Consider the following 23,313-nt stretch of genomic DNA (forward strand, 5'->3'; position numbering starts at 1 on the left):
AGCCTTATCTGCAAGTAAAAAATCATTTTTTAATTCTAACATGACATGCTTATTTTTGTCCACATCATCACAGAATTAAAATGCTACCATTCTAGGTGAACAATTATAAGCTGCCTCTGCAGAATGTGGAAGTTGTCTTTCTAAGTAGGTTTTTACTCTTTTTCCTTTACTTCCTTTGAAAACAAACAAACGAAAAATACACCGGAAGAAAAAGGATTACATCTCATAGGATTCTATATCGAAACTTACTCCAAACACTGTTAGAAGTTCATAGCAAGATTTTTTCTTCCCATCATGCAGTAAAAAACAAAAAAAATACAAAAAATATGTGGCATTAAGGAAAGAATGGTTTTGTAGTTCAGTGTCTATCTTGAATCAGCAGCCCTTCAGAAGGGCTCCATAAACATACTCTAGGTGTGCTGTAGGATCTCTTTCACTAGACACACTCCAAGTCAGTACACAAATAAATACACGCTATTGTAAGTCAGGAACAAGTGCTCACTCCAAGTTTTTATTAAAATTGAACACAGAGAAGTATTCAAACATACTTCTGGTTGAGAATCTAGACAGCTAATATGTTTTCAGGATCATCTGGTTTGACAGTATTCCAGAATCTCAGTTAACCCTTTTGCGTGTACATTCACAGGAACATGACAGTGAGCAAGCACCTCATTACTCAGCCAACAACCACTACATCGTCACCAAGGAACTGGTAAGTCGGAACCTCAAGGTTATAGGGAGCGGGACCTTTCCTGATTCTGCCAGAGGCATCGTAATGGGACCCATGGCAAGGGCAGTAATAACCGCCAAAATCTCCGGAGTTGGCAATGGGTACACAACCAAGGTGAGTGCAGACACCTACTAATATGACCCATTCTGGTTTCTTTACTCTGTCTAAGTCATGCTGTGGATCCCTCAGTTTAGACAAATCAACTGCAGCTTCCTGATTAATCTCTGCCTGGGTTCTGTGACGCACAAAAAGGGGCTTCCCTCGCCACTTGAAAGCCATGTTCTTGCCTTCTGGAATGTCAGATAACTTGATCTCAATCTTTGACAGCGCTAGCACATCAGCAGAGGCACTCAGGCTGGAAATAAACTGGGTGACAACATTCTTAGCAGCATATGCAGTTGCTACGCATGTCGTTGCAGTCACCAGGTAGGAAAACCCTTTTCTAGCTTCGCTGCTGCTTTGAGAAGACGTGGTGGCATCTAGCACATCTTGACGACGATAGGCAGAGAAGTCAGGTACTGCGACGTCATTATGGATGCAACGAACGCTGGCAGGTGCTGCAAGAAAAAGAATATGAAATGACAACACTTTCTGATAAAAAAAAATATTACGATGTATTTTAAGTTATACTTTTTTAATTGCATTTTTGGAATAATGGGTAAAAGTTACTCCGAAGTCCGCGTAGGATTCCGCTAATTATACATTTCAATTTGAAGTTGTAGGAAAATGGTTTCCAGAAGGTATTTTCTTTAGATGAACAGGTGATTTCTGAAACTGTTTTACCTATTCTTTGAAGATTACACAAAGCCTGATAAGGGTGCAGAAAAATCTGTGAGAAGTTCTGGGTTTAAAGCAAACTGTTTTTTCAGAAGATTTCAAGGAAAAACTCCTGCAGGACACCATGACTAGCTAAGACAAGACAGACCCAGTTTTCCATTCAAATGTTTCCCTGAAAAAAATTGCTATGAAGAAATTTGATTTAGTAAAGTTTGCACATCTGTAGCTTAACACTTTTGTGCTCTCCTTTGACTTAAGTAACTTCCATGCCTTTAATAATCTTAAGTGTGTGGTTAAGCATTTTTAAGATTAAAAATGCACTTATCAGGCATCCCCCTTTATATTAAACTGTTGTCAAACCTAACTGCCCTGGTAAATAATTTTAAAACCTCCAGTCCCCATTTGCCAGGCTCACTTCACAGATTTAGGGATAAAGCTAGTAACTGTCCAGTTCCCAAGCTTTTCAAGTGGGATTCCCACGTCAAACCTCTGTGCTAAACTAACAAGATGCAACGGCTAACTAGGAGGCCTTCCATTCGTTTCTCCAGCAAAAGCAAGCTGCTTCCCTCAATAAGAATCTATAAGCCAAAGAACGTGCCAAAGACCGAACAAATTACTTCCCGAAGTGCAACCTCTGTTATTCAAAAAGAACTATTTAGTCTTTATTTTTTTCTAGCAGTTGACACAAAGTTAACAGAGGTTAATAAAACCCATTCTCTCAAAGTTCTTAAAATAACTCTCAGGGATTTATGTGCAATATAATGGGGAAAATATTTACGTTTATTTACAAGTAACTCAACATAGAGAAGGTATTTGCTGTAGGATTTGAACTGCAGAGAAATTAAACTGAAATTCAAAATTCTGAGATAGTAAACCTTACTAATTTATTTCAGTATCAAGACTTAAAATATTTCACATTTAGTAACAAGCAATACGATTAACTTCTAAAAATTCCTTATATTCAGTGAAAAGCATGCTTGATGTTAATTAAAACAAAGAATAAGACTAAATGTCGGCTACATTAGTTACAGATTTGTAGAATTTTCACCTGAACATATCCTTTACAGTTGAGGATCAGGTGAAGTATGTATGTATGTTCTACTCACTACAGAGCATCTTCCAGAAGGCACTGCCATCTCCAAGACTTACATGAAGTACGAAGCAAACTGTCGCTACGTGCCCAGCGTCAGCAGATAAGGGCGGCAGTTCTCCATGAAACGCAAATCAGTCTGTTCCATGGAGAACGACTGCCCTTTGGCTGGAAGTCTGGGTCTGCAAGAACGACCTGGGGCTAACGTTACCTGGCTGATGCTTTCCGACCACTGCATGAACAGGGGGGAAATACAGGAATTTCAAAAGAGGAAACCGAGGGTTTTGACATAGTGAATTCACTGTTAGAGCTGTTTTTCTGCAACAGTAAACCACACCGTGTGTTCCCGCTGCACATCTCTGCTTTGATGCCCCTCAGCTAAGTACCTTATTGAACTAGACAGAATTTTCCTGCACCTTCCCACCTGCACAATTAATACCTACCCGAGAGTCACCGAAAGGAAGCAGGCTGTCAAGTGCCCTTAGCTCTGTAGTCATAAACGCATCTTGCCCTGACGATGACAACTTGGAATCGTGTATTTAAAAAAACAAAAAAAAGCAGCAAAAGCCAGAACCTCTCACCTGACTCCCGCCTCTGCTTGCCCCCGCCCGCCCGGCCGGACCTCCAGCGCCCAGGGCACCCTGGCCGGCCGCTGCGGCCGGGCCCCTCTCCCCGCCGCAGGCCGAGCGGTGCCCGAGGAGCGCTGCGGGAGGCGGCAGCACCCCCTGCTCGCCGCCCGCGGTCGTGCGGCGCCCCGGCGCTGGCCGCCTGAGCCCCCGTCCCGCCTCGGGGGGCGGCCGGCCCCTGGGCCCGGCCGCCGCCCCCTCAGCCGGCGGGACGCGGCCGCCGCCCGCCCCGCCCCGAGCGGCTCCCCCAGGGCCCGGCCCGCGGCCACCCGACCCCCGGCCCGCACCGTTGAGGCTGGCGCCGGCGACGAGGCCCCCCCGGGCCGACCGGCCGCTCATCGACTCCCGGCAGAGCAGAGGCCGCTTCAGGTCCAGCGGCACCTTCTCGGCCCGACGCGCCGCCGCCGGCGCCAGCGGCTTCAGCGGGCCGGGCACGGCGTGCGCCGCGGCCGACAGGTAGGGCGCGAAGGGCCCGGAGCGGGCGGCCACGGACAACATGGCGGCGGCGGCGGCTGCTGGGCCGGTCACCGCTGCGACCTTCCCGGCGGCGGGAGACTGCGCACGCGCGCCGGCGTCACGCCGGCACGCTGTCGCGCGGTGGCGGCGTCACGGCAGCGCAGGGCGGGGATAGTGTTACACGTCACGGGGCGGGGGGTGGTGCGGCAGCTGCGAGCGCTGCCCGGTGATACAGTGGCAGCGCTGAGGCGGGGCTGGCGCTGCCGCGCCGGGGTGCCCGTTCCCGGGGAGCCGCTGTCACCGCGGCCGCCCGGCGGGGGAGAGGGAGCCCCGCGAAAGTGGCGGCTGCGGGAGCTCCCGGGCCGAGGCGGCCCCTGGAGCGCGGGGCTGCGAGCGGGAACCGCCTGACACAAGCGCTCTGCTGGCGGGAGGGGCCGGGAGGAGCGGTCGGGAACGCCCCCCTCCAGTGACGCAAAATGGGACCGTGAAATCGTGGGGCTGACATCAGGCTGGATCTGGTGGAGCCTGTGGAAAAGGGAATACGGCGGGTGGATGACGCAGCGGGTGTACAGGGTTGTGATACGTAACAAGCCTCGTGCGGCTTTGATGTGGTGAGGCTGGCAGGCAGGCAGAGACAGTCGCAGCGTTTTCCCTTGGCACGATAGGACTGTCTGTCTCTGAGCCTGGAACTGTCAGAATTGGTCTTAATTCCTTGCTCTGTTCTTAAGCTTTCATCTTCCAAACTTCTTTTTTTGATCTCAAAGTGCCTTTTTTCCTCCAAAAGCTTGGCTGCGTTACCTGCTCTAGCAATCGGGCCTTGAGGGTGAAGAGTGCTTTCAGCAACTGTGTACAGTGTCAAGTGCTAAAGGGTCTTGATCTGTGCTGAGTTTTAGGTGTTACCAGGAAACGAATTCTGCATCGGATTATCCCCGATACGTGGCCGTTCCTTGCTTTCCAGAAGCGACTGTCTGAAACGTCCCTGCGCGCTGTGTCCCAGGGATGAGTTTCATCTCGCGCTCCCGCTAAGGGTTCCCGGGCCCGAACCCCCGGCTTCCCCGCTGTTCCAGTTAGAGCAGGGTGGGTGGTGATGGGGCTTCTCCCACCTGGGCCGGCCTCCTGCCAGGGCCGGGCTGGCCGGCGGAGCTCGTAGCCGTCTTGTCAGTGCCGTTGACCCCAGAGTCGGTTTTGCGTTCAGCACGCCAAGGAGGTCTGTTCACACAAAGTGCTTTGGTTGGTGATTTTTCCTCTTCTTGGCGTTATCCTATTTCATACAAAGCAGTTAAGCACTATTACAAACATATTTTTTTTTTCTCTTTTACTGTAATTCTTTGTTTTGTGAGGTATTTCTGCTTAATATTTTGGAAGGACAGTAAGTATATTGAAATCCCATCCTAGAATACCTCTGACGATAACTTGCAAGCAAATTTAAGTCATTGAACTTCAGAACGTTTCGAAGAGGGGTTCAGGAAGCACTGCGGGGACACGTCAGCGGTCCTGTGCCTTTCCTGCAGGACACGGATTCCTTTAAACAGAGCACTGTGATCCCAAAACACCTTGGAGGGGTTAACATGTTTTCTTCCCTTGCTACTCTTACAATGAGATTTGGGGGTGTGTAAATACTATTCAGCAACATTACTTGAAAGAAAACCGTGCCACTTCTGGGATAACACACGCCCTTTATTATTTCTCCTATTCCTTGTGCAGTGTAGGATTTTTGCCCCTTTTTATTTCTTTGTTTCTTTTTCCTTAGCTTATCTGTTTAATTTTTTGTCTTTTCGTCGTCCTGCTGGATCAGTTGTAAAGTGGGAAAAAAACTTAAATTTTTTCAGCTTGTCATAGGAAATTGGCGAGTGATAGATTTTACATCAAGTTTGAAAAATACAAAGCAGGTTTTACGATACACTTGTTATGTTCATAACCACGTTTCTGCAGGCAGCCTCCAGCTGCCACAGCTTCAGTGTTTTCCTCTGCTCGTCAGCATGTTCAGTCGGGAGCTCAGACTGCTGGGGAAGTCAGAGAGTTCTCCAGAAACTCATTCTTACCAGCAGCGATTAGGAGGGTGAAGGACCACGGCAGCTGTAATTATTGCCAAAAATATATTTTTTCCGTTCCCAATCACAAACGCAGGCTGAGATGCAAACGCTTGAGTCCAGTTTTTATCTTCACTCAGATGAGTTTTATTCTGCTCTGTGAACAGTACGGGAAGCTCGTGTATCGTTGCACCTTTAGATTTGCGCAGTTAGCATAAAAAAACCCTACCCTCTCCTCTCCCACATAACTTGTTTTTCCATTAAGGGCAGAAATTTCAGTACTTTTTGGGTATCTTCGAAGTATTTTGATTATTTGCAAAGAATGTACAAAGTTGCTTTCCTGAAGATAGAACAGATTCTTTTCCAAAAGTTCCTGCTATATTTTTGAGTAGCAAAAAGCTAAATAAAAAGCTCTATTTCTAGGATTATTTTTTTTTCTGGCCATGCGCACTGCTTCTGCCTGTGCAGACACAGGCAAATCAAAGTATTTAAAAACATTAAATTAATACTAAAGAAAGTATTTTGGTAGATTTAAATATTTCTTCTGTTAAGAATACCCTACATCTGGTCTGATAGACAGCAATAGATTTGGCTTGACCTGCCAAGGTAGTCCTAAAATTGTTGATGTTATTACTCTGTGGAGCTTCTTAAAGGGGAATAAAATTGGGGTTTTTTTTTGTATTTAGAAGTATATCGTCAAAGATTATGTGCTAGCAGCGTGCAAGACAGAAATATCAATTCATTTGTATGTTTGGTTTCTTTAATTAGATAATGTGTGTGATTTCACCCTTTTCATTGCACTGAAAAATAATCCGAAACGAAACAATGCTGCTGTCAGCTCCTTCCCCTGTGCAACAAGCAGCAAATGACATCCTCCAGGCAAATTAAAACCAAGTCTGCTCCCACGGGCTATTCTGGAGGTGGTAGTTCAGTTCATAAAATGAATCTTGGCAGATAGAGGCCGTTCACACTGAGGAAGGGCAGCACTTTTAAGAGACAAGAAGGCAGAATGCCATAGTAGTCTTTCCTCCCTTTGCCACAGGGAAGCTGTTGGCTGCCTCCGCAGAGCTACAGCCGTGACGTACAGACAGGCTCCTGGTCAGGCAGCGGCACTGTAAAACAGAACGAGTGTCTCGGGCTCTTGTTGGGAGCAGCAACCCAGCTCTCTAACAAAGTCCTTCCTCTGGGCAACGTTCCGGTTCTCTGTAGCAACCACTCAGTTTGGGATGATATTCTCACCCATAACTTGTTCGGGTTAATTGCAGGGATAAGAGGACAATAGATGCATCACATAGATGAATCCTGGACTACAGGAAAGATCCATTCTTCCACTAAGAACTAGGGTGAATAAATAAATCTCTGTGGGTTTGGGTTTTTTCCCAAATTTATTTTACTTCGTAGCATCAGTCTCACGCTTGACTTGTCACAGCTTCCAATGGTAAGATTTAGTTCGGTACTAGGTGGATACGCTAGTAGGTGCATACCTGCTCCAGTTAAGCCTTTTAACTAGTTCAGGCTTCTAAAATTTTCCCAAAACGCAGGATAAACTTGACACAGAGATATGTTGTGAAGATATTTGAGCTAAACCATCTTCTAGAAATCTAACCACAATTTCTCAGCTAGTCAACACAGTCCATTCGTGCAAGGCTGTGAAGCTTTCATGCTTCATACCAGCTGTATAAGGAGCTATTGTTTTGAAATTCAGCTGTTGCTGGTGGTGTTAGTACTAAATTATTTTATGACTGTGCATTAAAAAACCTGTCTCTGTGGAGTGGTAGTTTAGGGACTGGCCTTATTAAGATTTATGTAAGGGTTTGACTTTTTCACGGAAGTATTCACTGAATCTTTTTAACTGTTGTCTGAAATGTACGGAAATATGGTAGTTCTAATTAAGTGGGTTGGATCATTCCAGTTCCAGCAGTATTGATCTATAATTTATTTCTTTCCCAGCAAGTTTGTGACGTCTAAGCCTGGGTAGGTAATGATTTACCCAAGTCAGCACACTGTACTGTTGGTAACTATAGTTAGTAGCGATGTAGTAATTATAGGACACCATAATAATATTCTAGAGGAAAGGTAATTTGTAGAAACTGCTGGGGGTATGAATCAATGTACGGGTGGAAATAAACAATATTCAAGCGGGGGAGAGAAAACCAGGAAGACGCATTTTAACAGCACAAGTTTTACAACCATTATTTCATTTCAGAGGAAAAGAGCTACAGAAACATGTTCTCCATTCTTTAACAGAATGCAAAGTCATCATGATCACAGTAAAGATCTGATCAGAACCAAACAAGTTCTAACAGGGCAAGAGGAGTTTCTACTAAGACCATCAGATATTAGTATGCTGTAGGTATTCGGTGTTTCACCATGAGACTGAGGATCTGAGCTAGTATTTGTAGAAGAGTTTGTTACTAGTTGTGGGTTTGGGGGATTTTTTGTTGTTTTGTGGGTTTTTTTAAGGATTCTGGGCTTTGACAGTGATGTAAGTTTTGAATTTGGTAACCCAGCTCCGCTGTTTGGGATGGGGCAGATGTGGCCTCATCCCGATGATAGAGTGTTCTGACTGGGTGCTATTCCCAGAGATGTTTGGCAAAATGTGCTTGCTACTTCCAGAGATTTTTGACAAAATGAGGCAGTCATGATTTTTTTGGAAAACATGGCTGTAAAGTTTTTAAAGATATAAGAGTGATTTCAAATTACAGTGTGATCCGAAGATGATTAAAACATGAAAATACCTCGTCATAAAAGGCTCCATATTCTGTTATCAGAGTCCAAAAAAGAGTAAGTTCAATTTTAATTTTAAAATGACTAAGCATGTTCCAGTGTTTAGGTGTTTCTTTGAGAACTGCTGTTCGGCTTATGTTCCGGAGCATCAATACTGAGCAAGTCTTTTCTAGCCAAATCTGAAAGTTAAATGCCAATATAGTATTGTGTAAACCATCTAAACAGACCTCTGCAATTGCTTTTGGGCATTCACAAGAGTGTTAGCCGTATGAAAATTTATACTGCTTAATGCTCTTGTCATTTTAAAGTAAATTAAAAGTTGATTTGCATTAATACAAAAGCTATAAGATGTCAGGGTTGCTGTATTATGAAATAGTTGCAGTGTATTGTTATAATGCTTTGGGGCATGTGCAGTGGTGCTTCGGTGCCTTTCTTTACATAGTATTTTATTCTTGTGTTTATGTTTTCTTCAGATATTAACTGAAGAACTTTACTGGTTTCTTGCTAAAGTCTTGGTCACCCCAGGCAATTTGATCTTACCAGAAAGTTTTCTTTTTTTTGAGTTCTTTGCTATCTTGCATTATTTTTATGCTCTGAAAAGTCAGTGCTACTGAGCTTGAGACTTCAGGGTTTGCGTTTGCTTTTTGGTTTTGCATTGATGATAATTTTGTTTCTTCCTGAATACGATTATTCAGAAAGAAAAAAAAAAAAACCAACCAAACACAAACCACCAAACTTGACTTGCGGAGCGTTGTTGGTAAAGCAGGTATGCCCTGCTTCATCACGCTGGAAGATGAGGTTTATCATGCTGTGCTGTAGAGGATGACTGAGAACAAGTGCCACGTGGCCTGGGTGATCCGCGCCCCCCGCCTCTAGTCCTGTTGCATGATCTCATGTCTCTAAGATGGGAGAGTGCAGATGGTGTAACACAGTCCAGCTGTATGCAGGAGCAGGTTGCTCAGAGAGGTTGTGGAGTCTCCATCTGTGGAGATATTCAAAACCCAACTGGACACAGTCCTGGACAGCCTGCTCTTGCTGACCCTGCTTGAGCCAGGGGGGTGGGACTGGGACTAGCTGATCGCAAAAGGTCCCTTCCACCCGCAGTGACTCTGTGACTGTAACATGCAGACGTTCACGTTAGTGTGTTTACTAACGAGCGAGGGAAAGCTGCTTGCTTAGAAGCGTTTAGATATTCTTGTGAAATACAGTCCAAACATTGCTGCCCTGGCCTGTAGAGTGGGGCTGATGGCAGCACCCGGCTCTGGGGCCTGCATGGTGCCGTTGCTGAGCACGGATGTACAAACTGGGAGTGCACTGAGCAAGGGCAAGTTTCTAGAAGTTAAAACGGAAGAGTTTCCTGCTTTCTTTCCACTATATAGCCTTTCCTTTAAAAGTTGTTTCTAGCAACAGTACTTCATACTTTTTTATTTAATGGTAATCTTTGTTTGTTTAGCTATGTTGTAATTTTCCTGTGTAAACTTTCCAAAACACGGGATGTATCTTTAATGTAGTGGTGTGTTTCGGGGTCTGCAGCCTGCAGGCATTAGATGAGGCCTTCCAGTTTGTTGCCTATTTAGATAAGAGCACCCTACTGCTAGAGTGGCTCCAAACGTCTGCAGTTAGTTCCTCTGCAGCATTAGCGCTCATTACAGTGATTTCTGTTTTCTGGTGTGGTAAATAAATAAATAGATTTGAAGATTTGTGTATGCAATACAGTTTGGTTAAGGTTAAAATTTGATATTAGAATTGATATTAAAATTTTGATATTTAGACATTATTGTTCTTTGAAGTTGGCCTATCGCTTTGAAAAGTCACAAGATGTGATCAAAAAGGAATGTGAAAAGTGAGGATCAGAAGTGGACAGTAAAAATGAGAAAAAAATCTTCTAACGTTCCCTTGGTCAAACATTCCTCTCCCACTCCCCATATTAGTTGAAATGATGACACCTTACTGCTACAGTCTAATCTAAATTCAGCTTTTTCCCAGTTGAGGAAGAAAGAAGTTAAAGTGTCACAAGCAAAGAAGAAATCTGACGGCAGCTTTTTACTACTCTTTCTATTAATGCGGGAGTAATAGGCAGGAGTTCACAGCTTTAGCAGCCATCTTATTCTAAATCTCTTACATCCCTGCTTGATACGGCCAAGATGTATTGCCTTGAGCAGAAGGACATGGAGTATCTGGCTCTAGCAGACATGCACTCAACATTTTGAGTATAAAATGAGATAAATACAAAGAAAGTGTATTTCTCCTCCCCGCCCAAAGACAAATAGAAAAATCAAAGCAGATGAGGCATTCCACCGGGCAGGAAGAATGGAATTTTCTGAGTCTATTATAGAGAGGAAAGCAAATAAAGCCACTGAAGTGAATTAAATAAAAATAAAAAGATCAAGCCTAAGATTACGTCAAAGGTTTACATAACTGTCCAGATGGACAAAAAGAGTCATGTATATGTGAAATTGATAAGATCTGATCACACAAATCAGAAATGGCAACAAAAGGTGTCCATCCAAGCAGAAGCCAAAGGCTAGATGATAATTGCCTGGGGCAACATCAAAGGCTGCTTGGCAAGGCAGCAGCTGAAGGCTAAATGAAGTTGCCTGGAGCATCATTAAGGACAGCTAGTACAAACGTCGGTTTGAGGGAAAATGTTTTCTCCTTTTCTGGTGCTTTTTCTCTTCACATTTCCTGAAAAATCCCCAATACTTTTACGTCTTGAAGGGCACGTGTTTGACTCACAGCTGGCCTCCACTACTACATATTCTTTGCTTTTTAGGATACCTGCAGGTGGAACCCAAACCAAACTGTTTTCAACTTCATGACCACTTTGACTAAAAATTGAAAAGCTTTACAAAGGAGAATCCAAACTTCCCTTGCTTGCTTGCGTATTTATTACAATTAATCTATCTGAAGAACTGCATCTTGTGTCTGGCGCCCAGCTGACAATGTTTGTGTGGAGTGAGGGAGGAACTCTCTCCACAGCTGTAGACAGAAAGAGGTTTGGAGTGACTGTCTCTTCTCCAGTCTGCTGAACGGCACTGCCATGGTTTCTGTTGGTCAAAACCCAGGTGTTATTTCAAGCTTTAGCGGTACATGCTGGAACAACTTGCCCTTCTTTCAGTGCTAACAGATCTCTCATAGTTGCACGAATAAGCATAAATGTTAAAAAATAGAGCATTTATAACATTTCAGAGGGCCCTAAATTATTGATTAGTCAGAACAGACCACTTTCGAGGACTAAGAAAGGCAGGAGTAGGAATAGTAGCACCAGAGCTAAGCATGCTGCTTGACGCAGGGCCAAAAAATCTTACCTGCTACTGCATGTGTATGCATATGCTGCTGTGGAACCTGTCTTGGGTGAAGTGGCAGAATAAGAAGGGCAACATAAAAAGAGTGACAAAGGAAATAACTTTTTCTCAATTTCATGGCGTATAGTACAGATCTTGATCATCATTAGACTCTCCTGTAAGCTTTTCCCTGATGCAAGGTTGCTGGACCTTGGCTTCTAACCAGCTTAAAACCAGCATGAAGCAGATAATGGTAAAGTAAGAGCTTTTTGTAATACTTGGAGCTTTTGGCAGTAAAGAGCCATACCATTAAGAGCTAATGCAATGAAAGTGTCCACATGTCATAACTTTTTCCCTTTCCTCCCCCTTATAATAGGTGTACAGAGACTTTGCCTGTAGCCTTTTCTCATCTGAATGCTTAAGTTGAATTGTAGGACTTGATTCTAAAATAAATTTTAACTGGTTTGCAACATATGTATCTCCCTTGGTTTCAGCTGGATTGCTGCAGATCTGTGTTACTGTTAGGAGCATCTAGTTTAAAAATATCGTGCTGAGAAAAAAAGCTGGCCCTGGCCTCAAACTGTGGTATTGATCTCTGTGTGCCTCAGGGAATTGGGAACCAGACGTGTATAACGTGTGCCTGAATTGAGCTAATGGCACGCTGTAGTCTTAATCATCTAAATGTTCATGTGACTATTACTAAGCACTTGCTTCAACAGTAGCTTGTGGAAACATGCCTATAATGCAAAAGATTTTTTTTTTATTATCTGCTTGTTGTTTTTTATATGCAATGCCTTTATTTTCTGTCCTTCTATATAGAAATGATAAATAAGAGCCTTTTCCTGTCTTTTTATGTATAGTTAGGAGAATAATCGTGCTACTGAGGCTGTTCCTAATGGTTCCCAGTGGAGTTCCTCCAAGTTTTCAGGTTAGTTATATTTCATATTTTCATATTTTTACTGACCTTTGGTGCAAGAAGTAGACATATACTAATGAAGTCTGCTGAGGCAAATTTACAAAGCATTCTCAGGGAAAAAATCAGAATATAATATGAAAAGAATTACAAAACTTTAAAAGTTGGGATGAAATTTAGTAGTAGAAAGTAAAAGGTCATACAAGGTCATTTAGAGATTCATATCAAATGATTCTACTGCAGATTATAGATCTATCATAGGAAGTCACAGGCGAAGGAAGAAGATGTAGGTATGTGGTGGGTGATCAAAGTGTAACTGTGCAATGAGTCTGTTAAATAGGTCAGTGGGCTACTAGGACACGAGTTTTTCAGTAGATACAGGAAATGTTGATTTTATTGTACAAAGCCACTGCATGCCCATGCAAGTAGAAGGTACCTCCTGTGTCAGTGAATATGCAAATATTTTTCTCAATTTGCTGAACTCAACTTCCAAAACAGTTCAGTGAGTGGGTCTCTGTGGGTAATCTCAGGGGGTCAGGTGATAATCTTGGTTGTCACAAGTTTCTGTGGAATGCTTGTTCAGTTACATAAACAACTACTCTGAAATGAACAGTGCAATCGAGAGTAAATACACTGATTTCAGTTATTGAAACACATATCCTTATAAATTTAGCAAAGTATGTTAACATGAATAAAAACATAGATTATGACTGAGAGCTCATTCAAAGGAAGTGGAAAATTGCAGAAGCATTTTTGCTTTTCTCCATCCAGGGATATAAATTAGTTTAATGATATTGGTGTGGGGTTATCTGTGAAGGGAGGTGAAAAAGGGTGAAGTTTGCAGTGGTTATGTAAATGGAGGCAGATTTTATCCTGTGTTATTGGAGCCTGTGTTAATGTTAGCGGTAACTATGTGTGTCTTACTGAGATCTGAATTATTAGCATTAAATACTAATTGTACTAGCTAGAACAAGGAGGCCTGGTACTGGCTTTCCATTCATGTTAGTTCTCTTTTCTTTCTATACTGCTACAGTCTCTTTCATGTCTCTTTCTTTTGAAATAGGCTTAGTTACTGCAGTTATGCTGAACAGTGACAAGTGGTGTCATGGCATTGTGATGAAGACAAATACTTTCTGAGGAGAGAAGAAATCTGAAATTTTCACTTGTGTACTGAAGTCTGAAGAGACAAAAGGTAATACATTATAAAAGGGTCTAGTTTCCAAAGTATCCTTCACTGAGGCATGTCACTAATTCTATATTATGGCCTTTCCGTGCAAAAAGTTGCTGGCTTTCTTAAAATAAGACTGATGCACTTGGAAGCTGCCTTGCTATGTAAAATGGATAATACAATATAAGAGAAATGTTAGTAATTGATTATGAGCCCATTTTTCATGAGTTTTATGTAGGGTAAGGAGAGGAGTTGCTACTGTTGCAAGGGTTGCTCAAAAAGTAGACCGTACAAGCTGTGTCATGTTTCCAAAGGAATATATTACTACCTGCCCTGAAAATTAAGAGTATAAAGAGGTGCCAAAGGAGCAGGCGAAATGTTGGCAGGCAGTTTACAGTCCAGAATGAAAGCAGTGTAGAGTTAAAGCTCTCAGTTCCACGAATCCCATTTGCCATCATTAGCTTATGTGGGGCACCTTCATGCCCCCATATAAAATCTTAAAAAAATAGCACGACCTTCTTTAGTATCAAAAATAGCATGAAAAGAACAGCATGAACATAGTGTAGCAGGACTAGCAATAATTTATTCCTTATCTAAATTTAAAATAAATAATACTTCAGAGCAAAAAAGCTGTCTTGTATTCTGTCTAAGCTCAGTTTAGCCAATGTTTTGCCAGACGCAGCAAGTATGTGCAAGGATGCTGGTTACAGGGAAAACTGGGGATTTTAAAATGCTGCTTTATGTTTCCAGAATTTCACTCTGGGGACACTATAAGCAGAGAAGCTTTTAAAAGTGTGAACAGGGTGATGCTGTTTGGTTCTTCAACAGCAGCATAAGCCTCATTGAAATGTTTTTCTCGGGTTTGTCTTTGCAGGAAAATTGAGCAGAGTGCCGTACTGGAACACCTCCCCAAAGTAAGCTACAGCTCCTAGTGGTCACATTAGCGCTGTCTTTGTCAGCCACAGTGGGGACAGCTCTGACACTCAGCCCATTGGTACAGATTGACTTCTGTCCACAAGGTCAGGTCCATGAGTTAAAAACTCTTTGATAAAAGAGGAAATCAGTTCAGCTGACAGTGTAGACTCATTTGGTAGTAAAAGTTACTTTAGTCTGGAGTAATGAATAAATTAGTTATTAAGAAAACAAGACTGCTGGCACAAAGTTAACATCTGGTACTTAGGAGGTGAGCCATTTTTTGCAATGTTTTTTTCTGGTTGCTTCCTGTGTGTGGACATACGGAAAACTTCTCATTTACTGATTTTTTTCCTTAATCTCCTTTTATCAGCTGGACTCACATACTGCTCCCTAACATCTTCAGAAGAATGACCTGCTTGTTGTTCCCAGAGAAGCAGGACTCTTCAGCTGACTTTTCTCTGCTGCTCTGTGGTCTCACTCTCTGCTTTCAATTCCTGGAAAGAGTGGTTCCAGGAAAATGCATTTCATGTGCTCTCAGTTTGCATTTTCTTACACAGATCAATGATGCTGCTGTAGCTTATGATTTCCTCTTTCTGTGTTACTCTCATCTAGGTTTCGTATCATATCCCCTTTCTTTCCTAGTACTGCCTGGAGCAATGAGTAGGTCACAGAAGTATTAGTACAGGCCTAAGCCCACAGGCTTCTCAAAGTGGTTCATATTCAGATATTTGGTTCATACAGCAATGAAGGTCCATGAGTGACATTTTCTAAGGAAGGGATGGGACTTGCCTGTTACTAGACAAACAGCAGTTAAGACAAGCAAAAAAAGATAGTCTGAGGGGGACAGAAGGTATGCTGAGAAACTGGAATAAAACCGTGGATCCTGTAGAACCTACTTGACCAGGTTTCCTAGAAAAATAAGAAAACACGATTCGTCCAGTTGAAAACTGCCTATGGCATCAAACTGACTAAAATGGAAAGGAAAGTAAAGCAATATATTGCATGGAAGCATGTCCTGGTAAGCTCTTGAAGGGCAGGAAAAGAACTGGACAAAAGAGAGAGGAAATTAATTCTGATTACATTGCTAAAATGGGGTCACCCTGATTCCCTAACAGCCTTGTCTTTGGTTCGAACAAACAAGCCCCCACTACTTTAGTTTTAAAAATATAATAAATCAGGAGATAATAGTAGACAGATGAGGACTGACAAATCATAGGATTCCAGGGATCTGATCTGAAGCAGATCTTGGGGAAATGGAAGTGATGGCAAAGGGTTGGTGCTCAGCAGCACATCCCAGGATTACAAGTGGCTGCATTTCTAGGTTTGATGCTGTACTTCAAAGCGAAAGATGATCTTTATCGAGAAAAGTTTCAGCACGGTTTGTGCACTCTTTTCTCGGGCATCTGACACACCGCAGAGTCTGCTATCAGGGACAGGCTGTTGTAGCGACCATTACCTTGGTGTGAAGCAGCCTGACCATAGCTGGGTGCAGAGCTGCGCACGCGGCACCGCCTGGGGCAGCGATTTCACTGCAAGTGTGAAATGGGGGACTCCTCGCAGGGTACATGCGTGGTGACTCCACTCAGAGTTTGCTGATGGTAGCATATCTGAGTTTGAACATTAGTTATGCAAAGTTAGAATTAATCTGTTAGGAGAGTTTAATTCCCAATTGTTATTTGTTACACTAATTTTTATTTATTTATTTATAGAAATGGATGAACTCTTGTCTGTAAACTGACTTTATTCTCTGGTAGAAAGTTCAGCAGTAGTCTGATAATATTAAGTCCAAATTTACTTTCCCAAATACAGGATAAAAAGACAAAAGTAATGTTATCAGTTAGAGTTAAAAGCTAGTTTTATGCTTTACATAAAACATAGTGAATACAAGATCACTGAATCTCATTTTCAAGGCAGTTCTGGACTGGCTTTTTTTCAATACACTGCTTCTTAGCTGAAGAGGCTATAAATCGGTTTATGGATGTTTATGAGCTCTCCCCTATGATCCATGTAATAAATATGTAGGATTGAGATGCAGTGGGTTTTTTCCAGGGTTTTTGCATGTACTTTTTTCATATTTGTTCAATTAAAATGCAGGAAATAACAAAGGGTGTATTTACTTGCATCTACTGAAATCTGCAGATGATACAATTTATTCTGGTGGCTTTAGGATCCTGTACTTCTATGACTGTATTCATTTATTAACTTTGAGGGGATGGGCAGACAGATTTGGATTAACTGGGGCTTAATATTTGGAAAAGCTGGCTGTGGTCTTTGTTTTCATGTGCATCTTTGTGTAACCTTGGAGATTGTTCTTTTTCTTTCTCTTGTTTTCTTTTTTCCTTCTTTGTTTTTAATTTTAAGTGGGGTTTTTTTTGCCTTGAAATAAAAATAAAGGACCTCAGTAGCTCTGAGGACTTAGACCTCCATCTCCCTGTGCTTTAATTTCCTAGGAGAACTTCTGCTGGAAAAGTATGATCTGGTATAAATTCATTGACTCAAGAGCACTTGAGTCTTTAAGATGCTTCTTGGTTTTTTTTACCTTCAGTTAATGCTGATTAATAATTGATCTCACTATCTACCATGACTTCCCTTTCCAGGAGAAAAAAGTGATTTGACATATTACTTTTTAAAAAAGCTTAAATTAATGAACACAGTAAATGTAGGCACACTGGTAAGCAGCATCCTGACCTAAAGAAGCAATTAAAAATAAATCACCCATCTCCAAGAAAGATAAAAATAATATTCAGTAAGAGTTGTTTCCACAGCCTGAAAGTGAGAATAAATTTCTTAAAGCAAAATGAATGTTATAAGCACTCATTTTTGTGGAAAGAAAGAAGAGCCTAAAAATACTTAATGCACTAAAAAAACAAGAGCAAAGGGTGAAATAGCGTAATCCTTTCCTTTTCAAAATATGGAAACGGGAAGGAACAGAGTAGGGAAATAGAACTTTAAATATTGAAACGTATTATCTTAAAGGAATTGCTCTGAAACAGCACATCAGTAATCTTAATGCTGGCAAGAGAGTGTGTCTGTGGGAGGACAGAATGAAAATTATCTGAATAAATCGTGGAGATCACTCGTCCACATAAAGTGCCCATCAAATTTACACAAATGTATATGAACAGTGATACGATTGTCCTCATGCCCTCCAGGATGGTGAGCTACCATGATTCTCATGAATGTCTGAGCTGTCTCCCTTCCTGTTGTAAACACTGTGTGACCATGCTGCATGATTTTAGGGCCTGACCCAGCTCTCACTGAAGTCTGCTTTTTACTTTAATAGTGGGTGAATTGGGCCAGCCATAGTTACTTATGATCCCTGTCAAAAAAAAGTATCCATTTCAGTTACTGGTGATGTCCTTTCAGTTTGTAAAATGATTTGGCACTGTAGTGGAGCCTATAAATACCAGATTGGATTGCTGTGGTGATGGGAGAATCAATTTTTTTTTAATGCCTAAAGGAATGGGGTCAGTCTCAGAGCCACAGCTAGTTTGGAAATGAAGTGGCACCTGAGCTGGCCAGGGAGAAAGGAACAGACTGCTTATTAGAAGCACTAGAGGATGGAGTTCAAGCTGGTCGGTCAAGGCTGAAATATGGGCACTGTTGAGCTCATTGAGTTGTATGTTGACTTCATTGGAGGCAGAATTTCACTTGAGATTTCCCTGAATAAGGGAAATTCTTTGAACAGTTGACATGTGTCCACCCTCTTGTCACCTCTCCCTCATTCTTCTCCTTCCTCCTTGCATTTCAATGTTATAAATTGTTGGATAATTTATCAGTTCTTTTTGAAGCATGAGAAAACTTGGCAGAGAGCACAAAGTTGAAAGTAACTCATTCTGTAACAGTTTCAGATCCATGCTAATCATTAATTTTGAGTAAAGGTGATTTTCTTTTCAAAAGGCTTCTCAGAAGGCTATCTCTCCATGTGACTAATAGGACTTCATGGACATGGAAAGCCTCCCAGGAGCCCTGACGGAAAAGAGCAGCATTGCTGTAAGTTGTAGGGTCATCCAGGGGAATCCAATGACTCTACAACTACTTGTGTAGGAACTTTGTTGCTTTGTTTGTCTGATTGCAAGATCACCTGTGAAAGTGTCGCAGAATCTGAGGTATTTACTTGATCCAACAGGCCCCATCCCTTGCAAAGGAAATCTGACAAGTAACGGAGAACAATGTGTGACTTAAGGTCCAGTTCCATGTAGATTTGCTTGAACTGCTAGAGAATTATAGATTGGAGTTTAGTCAAAGACAACTGTCAGTTACATTTTCTCAATATTCATATTGAAGATTTTATTCTAAGTGGTTCACAAAATGCTTTTTACATTTTTGAATTGCTTCATGAGTATGGATCAATCAGCAAAATATAGCAGTAATGAGTTCCTTTTAATAGCAAAGAGCTCACTAATTAACATGCTGATTATATAAACCAAGTTTTTAGCCAACAAAAAAAGCTCCTGCAGGCACTGTCCTTCCACCTGCTGGGGAGCGGGCAATTCTAATTAAAAAATAAAAGGAAATAATTTTTCTTTTTAGTCTGTTTCAAATCCTAGGGAAAAAAAAGTGCGCTCACTCACTTTCTATATGTGACATCATCTGAAATTAGTAGATGCTTCCACAGGTCTTTGAAAAGACTACCACCACCAAAACTTAAAAAATAGCTTATCACAAGCACTGTCTTTTTTCTATTCAGAAGGAAGGTCTTCCAGGTGTGAGGTTTAATCTAGGGCCTGCCAGTGAACAGGTGTTTGCCATTGATTTAATTTTGGCCAGGACGTATTTTCTGATTTCTTTCAGTACACCAGGCCCTGTTTGGCAGCAGGGTGGTGAATGTTGCTGATACCCAGCAGGGAGTCTCTGGCTGTCCATGGACATACTATCAGAGGACTCTGAAGAGCTACCATCAGCTGAGTTTGTCAGCAGAAGATTCCCCACGCTCTCACGTAAGATGAGTTCTCTTGCAGGCAACATTAGCTATGCTAAAATGAAACTTACAGTGAACATTTGAAAAACACCCTGGGTTCTTAGCTATTGCAAAGCCAGGGGATGGCCTCTTGGGTATGGCATTAGGCTGGAATTTGAGAAACCTGTAGGCTTGCAGGCAGCTTGGGCAAATTGCTTTGCCTCTGTGCCTCATCTGAAATGTGCCTTGTTAATACATGAAAAATCATGAGGTGCTTAGAGGCTGGGGCTGAATAAGGTAATTAGGTAGACTTTAGGCAGAAAGGAGCAAAGGAAAGCAAGTCTGAAAGCTTTTCTTATTTTTGTTCTGTATTCCCTATCTTTCCTTATTTTTCAAAGGAAAAATGAATTCTGGGAGATGCATAAACCCGTTTCCCTTTAGATAATTTGGAGGAAGAGAGAGGGAACAGTGGAGTATCCTTTGGGACTACTGCCTGATCTAGACCTAGTGGGTGCATGCTATTCACAGCACTAATGCAACCTTATTACTTCCTAAAATAATTCCTCTTGGATTTATGGCTATCACACAGATTAGATTGTTGATGCTATGGAAATAGCAGTTGTCAGAAGGCTCATTTTCACAATTTATTTATCTAAGGAATTTCTAATGCAGTTTGACCTTTACTTTACATCTTGAGATGCTTTTTTTTTGTTGTGGGTCAACTGGGAAAGGTTCATAACACGTAGCTCAGAATCTATAAGCAAGGATGTTGGAGGTGATGCGGAACACTTAACAATAAGAACTGATGCAAATCCTAATTTTATCTAGAATAATCGCAGATGACAATGTTGTTACTGAATATTCAGTGTCTCATTTTAAATGTGTATGTGTGCTCAGCCTTGCTTCTTGTGGATAGCTCTATTTATCAGAAATTCAAATCCTTACTCATATTTTAAGCAGAGACCAGGATGCGTACAAAATTCTTGCTCCTAAAAATACCACACCAATAGCAGGAACGTATGCGTGAAACAACGCAGATCGCTTTTTCCACCGTTGATTTTGTTTTGTTCTGTGGGTAAAGAAAGAAATTCACTTTTCAGTTGTAGAAAACCAGTATTTTTTGTAAGTGGTACAATTCTTTAAAATGTAAATGAGAATCCTCTGCCTTCGTTTTCTCTGTGGGAAAATGGATTATTACCTTTTCTCTTGGAATACTGTCATTCAAAAAATCTTAATTTTTACTAAGTAAAGAAAAAAATAGAAAATACAGATATTTCATTTTAGTGGGATAAAATTGTTTATTTGAATGTGAGGCACAGAATATTAATGTTTTTGCACAGATGAAAATATGTAAGAATTGTATTATTGTACATTTTATTTAATTTATTCTGCCTGCAGGTACTAATTTAGTTCATTGATTTAAGGAATGCATTTGAGCTGAAATATTATGCTGAAAGGCATCAGCAAGTGATATGATAGGACTATACCCGTAGTTCAGAATGAAAAGATAAAAGGAAAAGAAACTGTTATTCCTAAGGAGAATTAAAAAGGAGGGGAGAAAAGCCCTTTTTAATAATGGTTCATTTTCTTCCTTTTTAGTACAAAGTGATAAAAGGAAATAAATTCATGTTCCAAGCCTCAGACATAGTGTAAGGTCATTTATGAGGATGTTATCTTCATGGGAGAAGAAAAGTTTGTCAGAAGTTGTTAATGTTGAAAGTATGGAAAGTGGATTAAAATATCACAAGGAAAAAACAGTCAAGACGACAGAATAAACCTGTAAACCTATTTTCCAATTTTCATCTCAACATGAAAACACAGCATGATACTAAGTTTCAGTGAAAAGAAACAGAATATATCGGTCAGCAGCTTGGTAGGAGGGGAATCATATTTTTATAAAGCAGATATCGGGTTTGATAAAACAGAAACACATTCCTAAATTGGTGATTGTGTTCTCTGTTGCAAGAACTGTTCTTGGGCAACATCCAGTTTTTACTCAGGCTGTACAAAAAGTCCTGGAAAACCTCTTTTCCAAATACATGTCACTATACAGATTTCTGGTCACTGGGGATTTCAGGTAAGTTTTGAGAAAGGCCACTGTACCAGTTCTGTTGGATAAATAGGTTCATTGAAATACAAGGGCCAGCGAGCAGCATATGAAAGGGAGATGGCTATAGAGAATTTACAGTATAACTTTAAGAGCAGTGCATGAAGGAGACAATATGTTCAGTCACACGTATCTATATGGATAAAGTGAAAGGGATGAGATATCAGAGGATTAATGAGGGCATGATTTGAACACGAGATGTGAACAAGGGCCAGATTCGGTGTGCAGAATGAATGCTACTGATGCACATGTCTAGATGTATTGGCAGGGCTGATGGCGAGAGAGAATATGTATAGATATCTGCCTTGATTTTGATACAGAACACCTTGCTTGAGGAACTGAAGAGGAGAAAGGTAGAAGTCCATAACAGCATTGTCAGAAGTGCTGGCAGGAACAGAACGGCATTTTTACTGGAGTATATTTGTCAACCGTTTCATACAAAAGGGGGTTTGAACCTTCAGCTCTGGATGGTATTTTAATTGTCCCTCTAATTAAGAGAAGTTTGACTCTCCATTTGAGATTTATTATAAAAAAGTGGCATGATTTTTCCACTGTTGCTCTCTTGTTTCTTGCATTGACTGCAGATACCCTACCATTTGACTTGTGCATCGTTTCACTGTCCAGTTAGAAGAAAATTATGTTCTGTTTCTCAACCCAAAGGGAAAGTGTCTTAGGCATCCGTCTGGTTTACCAAGTATTGCCATGAGATGTATGAGCCTGCCGATGCCAATTTTGGAAACTGTCTGCTGAAAAGCATGAAGTTTTGAGGCATACTTAAAAAACAAACCAAAACAAACACAACAAAAAAAGTGTGTTTTCACTGAAAAATACAAATTTTTGCATTTGTAGCATGACAACGTCATTATTACGGACAAATTAGGACAATTTCTTATGATATTTTCTGGGTAACTGTGCATTTTCCTTTTGGCTTTGGGAATATACTCCTCAGCAAATCTGTAGAAAATCATGGCACCGTACTTCAGTTATGCAATAATATAAATCCATTCAAAAAGCTGTCTTGGCTTGAAGCATGGCTTGCTTTTTACCTACCTGTTGCAATTCCATTTGATTTGCTCTCTGTGCCTTCCATCCCTCCTCGTAGGCCATTTTCCTATTTCATTGAGGAAAGAAATGAGAAATGTAAAATTTGAGAGAAAAGAATATTAATGGATGTATATGACAGTTGAAATGCATTTAAATTATTGTTTTTTATCTTTTGTCACTAGTAGTGCTTAATACCAAATTCTCCAGAGCCATATGATTAATACTGTTTTCATTTTCATTCCTGTGAGAGAGAAGTATTTTCCTCTACAGAGTTTTCCTCCTTTTTATTTGCATAATTGTCTGCTTTGAATGTAACCATAACAGAAAAACCTGTTAAAGGCATCATCTCTCCATTCGTGCGTGGCCCCTACTGCATATATTCAGCATCATTGGGCTTTTTTTTCTTTTTTTTTTTTTTAAAATTTGCAGCAGTCTTTTGAAAATAGCATTTTTGGATCAAATACAATATGATAAAATAATAACTACACCTTCCCTCTTTCTCCAGGTGTCCTGTTTTATTCTTTTCTTTTGTGTTTTTGTTGTTGG

General features: G+C 41.2%; 1 protein-coding gene and 1 long non-coding RNA gene across 3 annotated transcripts; one reads left to right on the plus strand and one right to left on the minus strand.

Annotated features, from left to right (window-relative positions):
• Positions 1–484: 484 nt before the first annotated feature.
• UQCRFS1 (ubiquinol-cytochrome c reductase, Rieske iron-sulfur polypeptide 1) lies at positions 485–3,799 on the minus strand. Its single transcript, XM_087740213.1, has 2 exons — positions 3,511–3,799; positions 485–1,287 (listed from the first exon to the last, which is right to left on the minus strand). The coding sequence occupies exons 1-2, from the start codon at positions 3,719–3,721 to the stop codon at positions 677–679; spliced, it is 822 nt and encodes a 273-aa protein (XP_087596339.1). The 5' UTR covers positions 3,722–3,799; the 3' UTR covers positions 485–676.
• Positions 3,800–4,177: 378 nt separating this feature from the next.
• Positions 4,178–23,210, plus strand: LOC148051025 (uncharacterized). 2 transcript variants are annotated; one of them, XR_015700643.1, is made up of 7 exons: positions 4,178–4,290; positions 12,581–12,648; positions 13,697–13,825; positions 14,676–14,715; positions 18,617–18,709; positions 19,511–19,656; positions 22,044–23,210. It is a non-coding gene; the product is annotated as an uncharacterized LOC148051025 (long non-coding RNA). The 2 variants fall into 2 exon arrangements; XR_015700644.1 differs by lacking the exons at positions 18,617–18,709; positions 19,511–19,656; positions 22,044–23,210 and adding an exon at positions 15,087–17,142.
• Positions 23,211–23,313: the final 103 nt, after the last annotated feature.

This window comes from Nipponia nippon, unplaced genomic scaffold, assembly GCF_047370975.1.
Source record: "Nipponia nippon isolate SJK-2023a ecotype South Korea unplaced genomic scaffold, ASM4737097v1 scaffold_7, whole genome shotgun sequence".
Classification (NCBI taxonomy): domain Eukaryota; kingdom Metazoa; phylum Chordata; class Aves; order Pelecaniformes; family Threskiornithidae; genus Nipponia; species Nipponia nippon.

Bases quoted from the DNA above. Each gene is read 5' to 3' on its own strand.
- UQCRFS1 (XM_087740213.1), bottom strand. From the start codon at position 3,721: ATGTTGTCCGTGGCCGCCCGCTCCGGGCCCTTCGCGCCCTACCTGTCG. The intron at 1,288-3,510 runs GTGCGGGCCGGG...TTTTTCTTGCAG, and splicing joins CGCCGGCGCCAGCCTCAACG to CACCTGCCAGCGTTCGTTGC.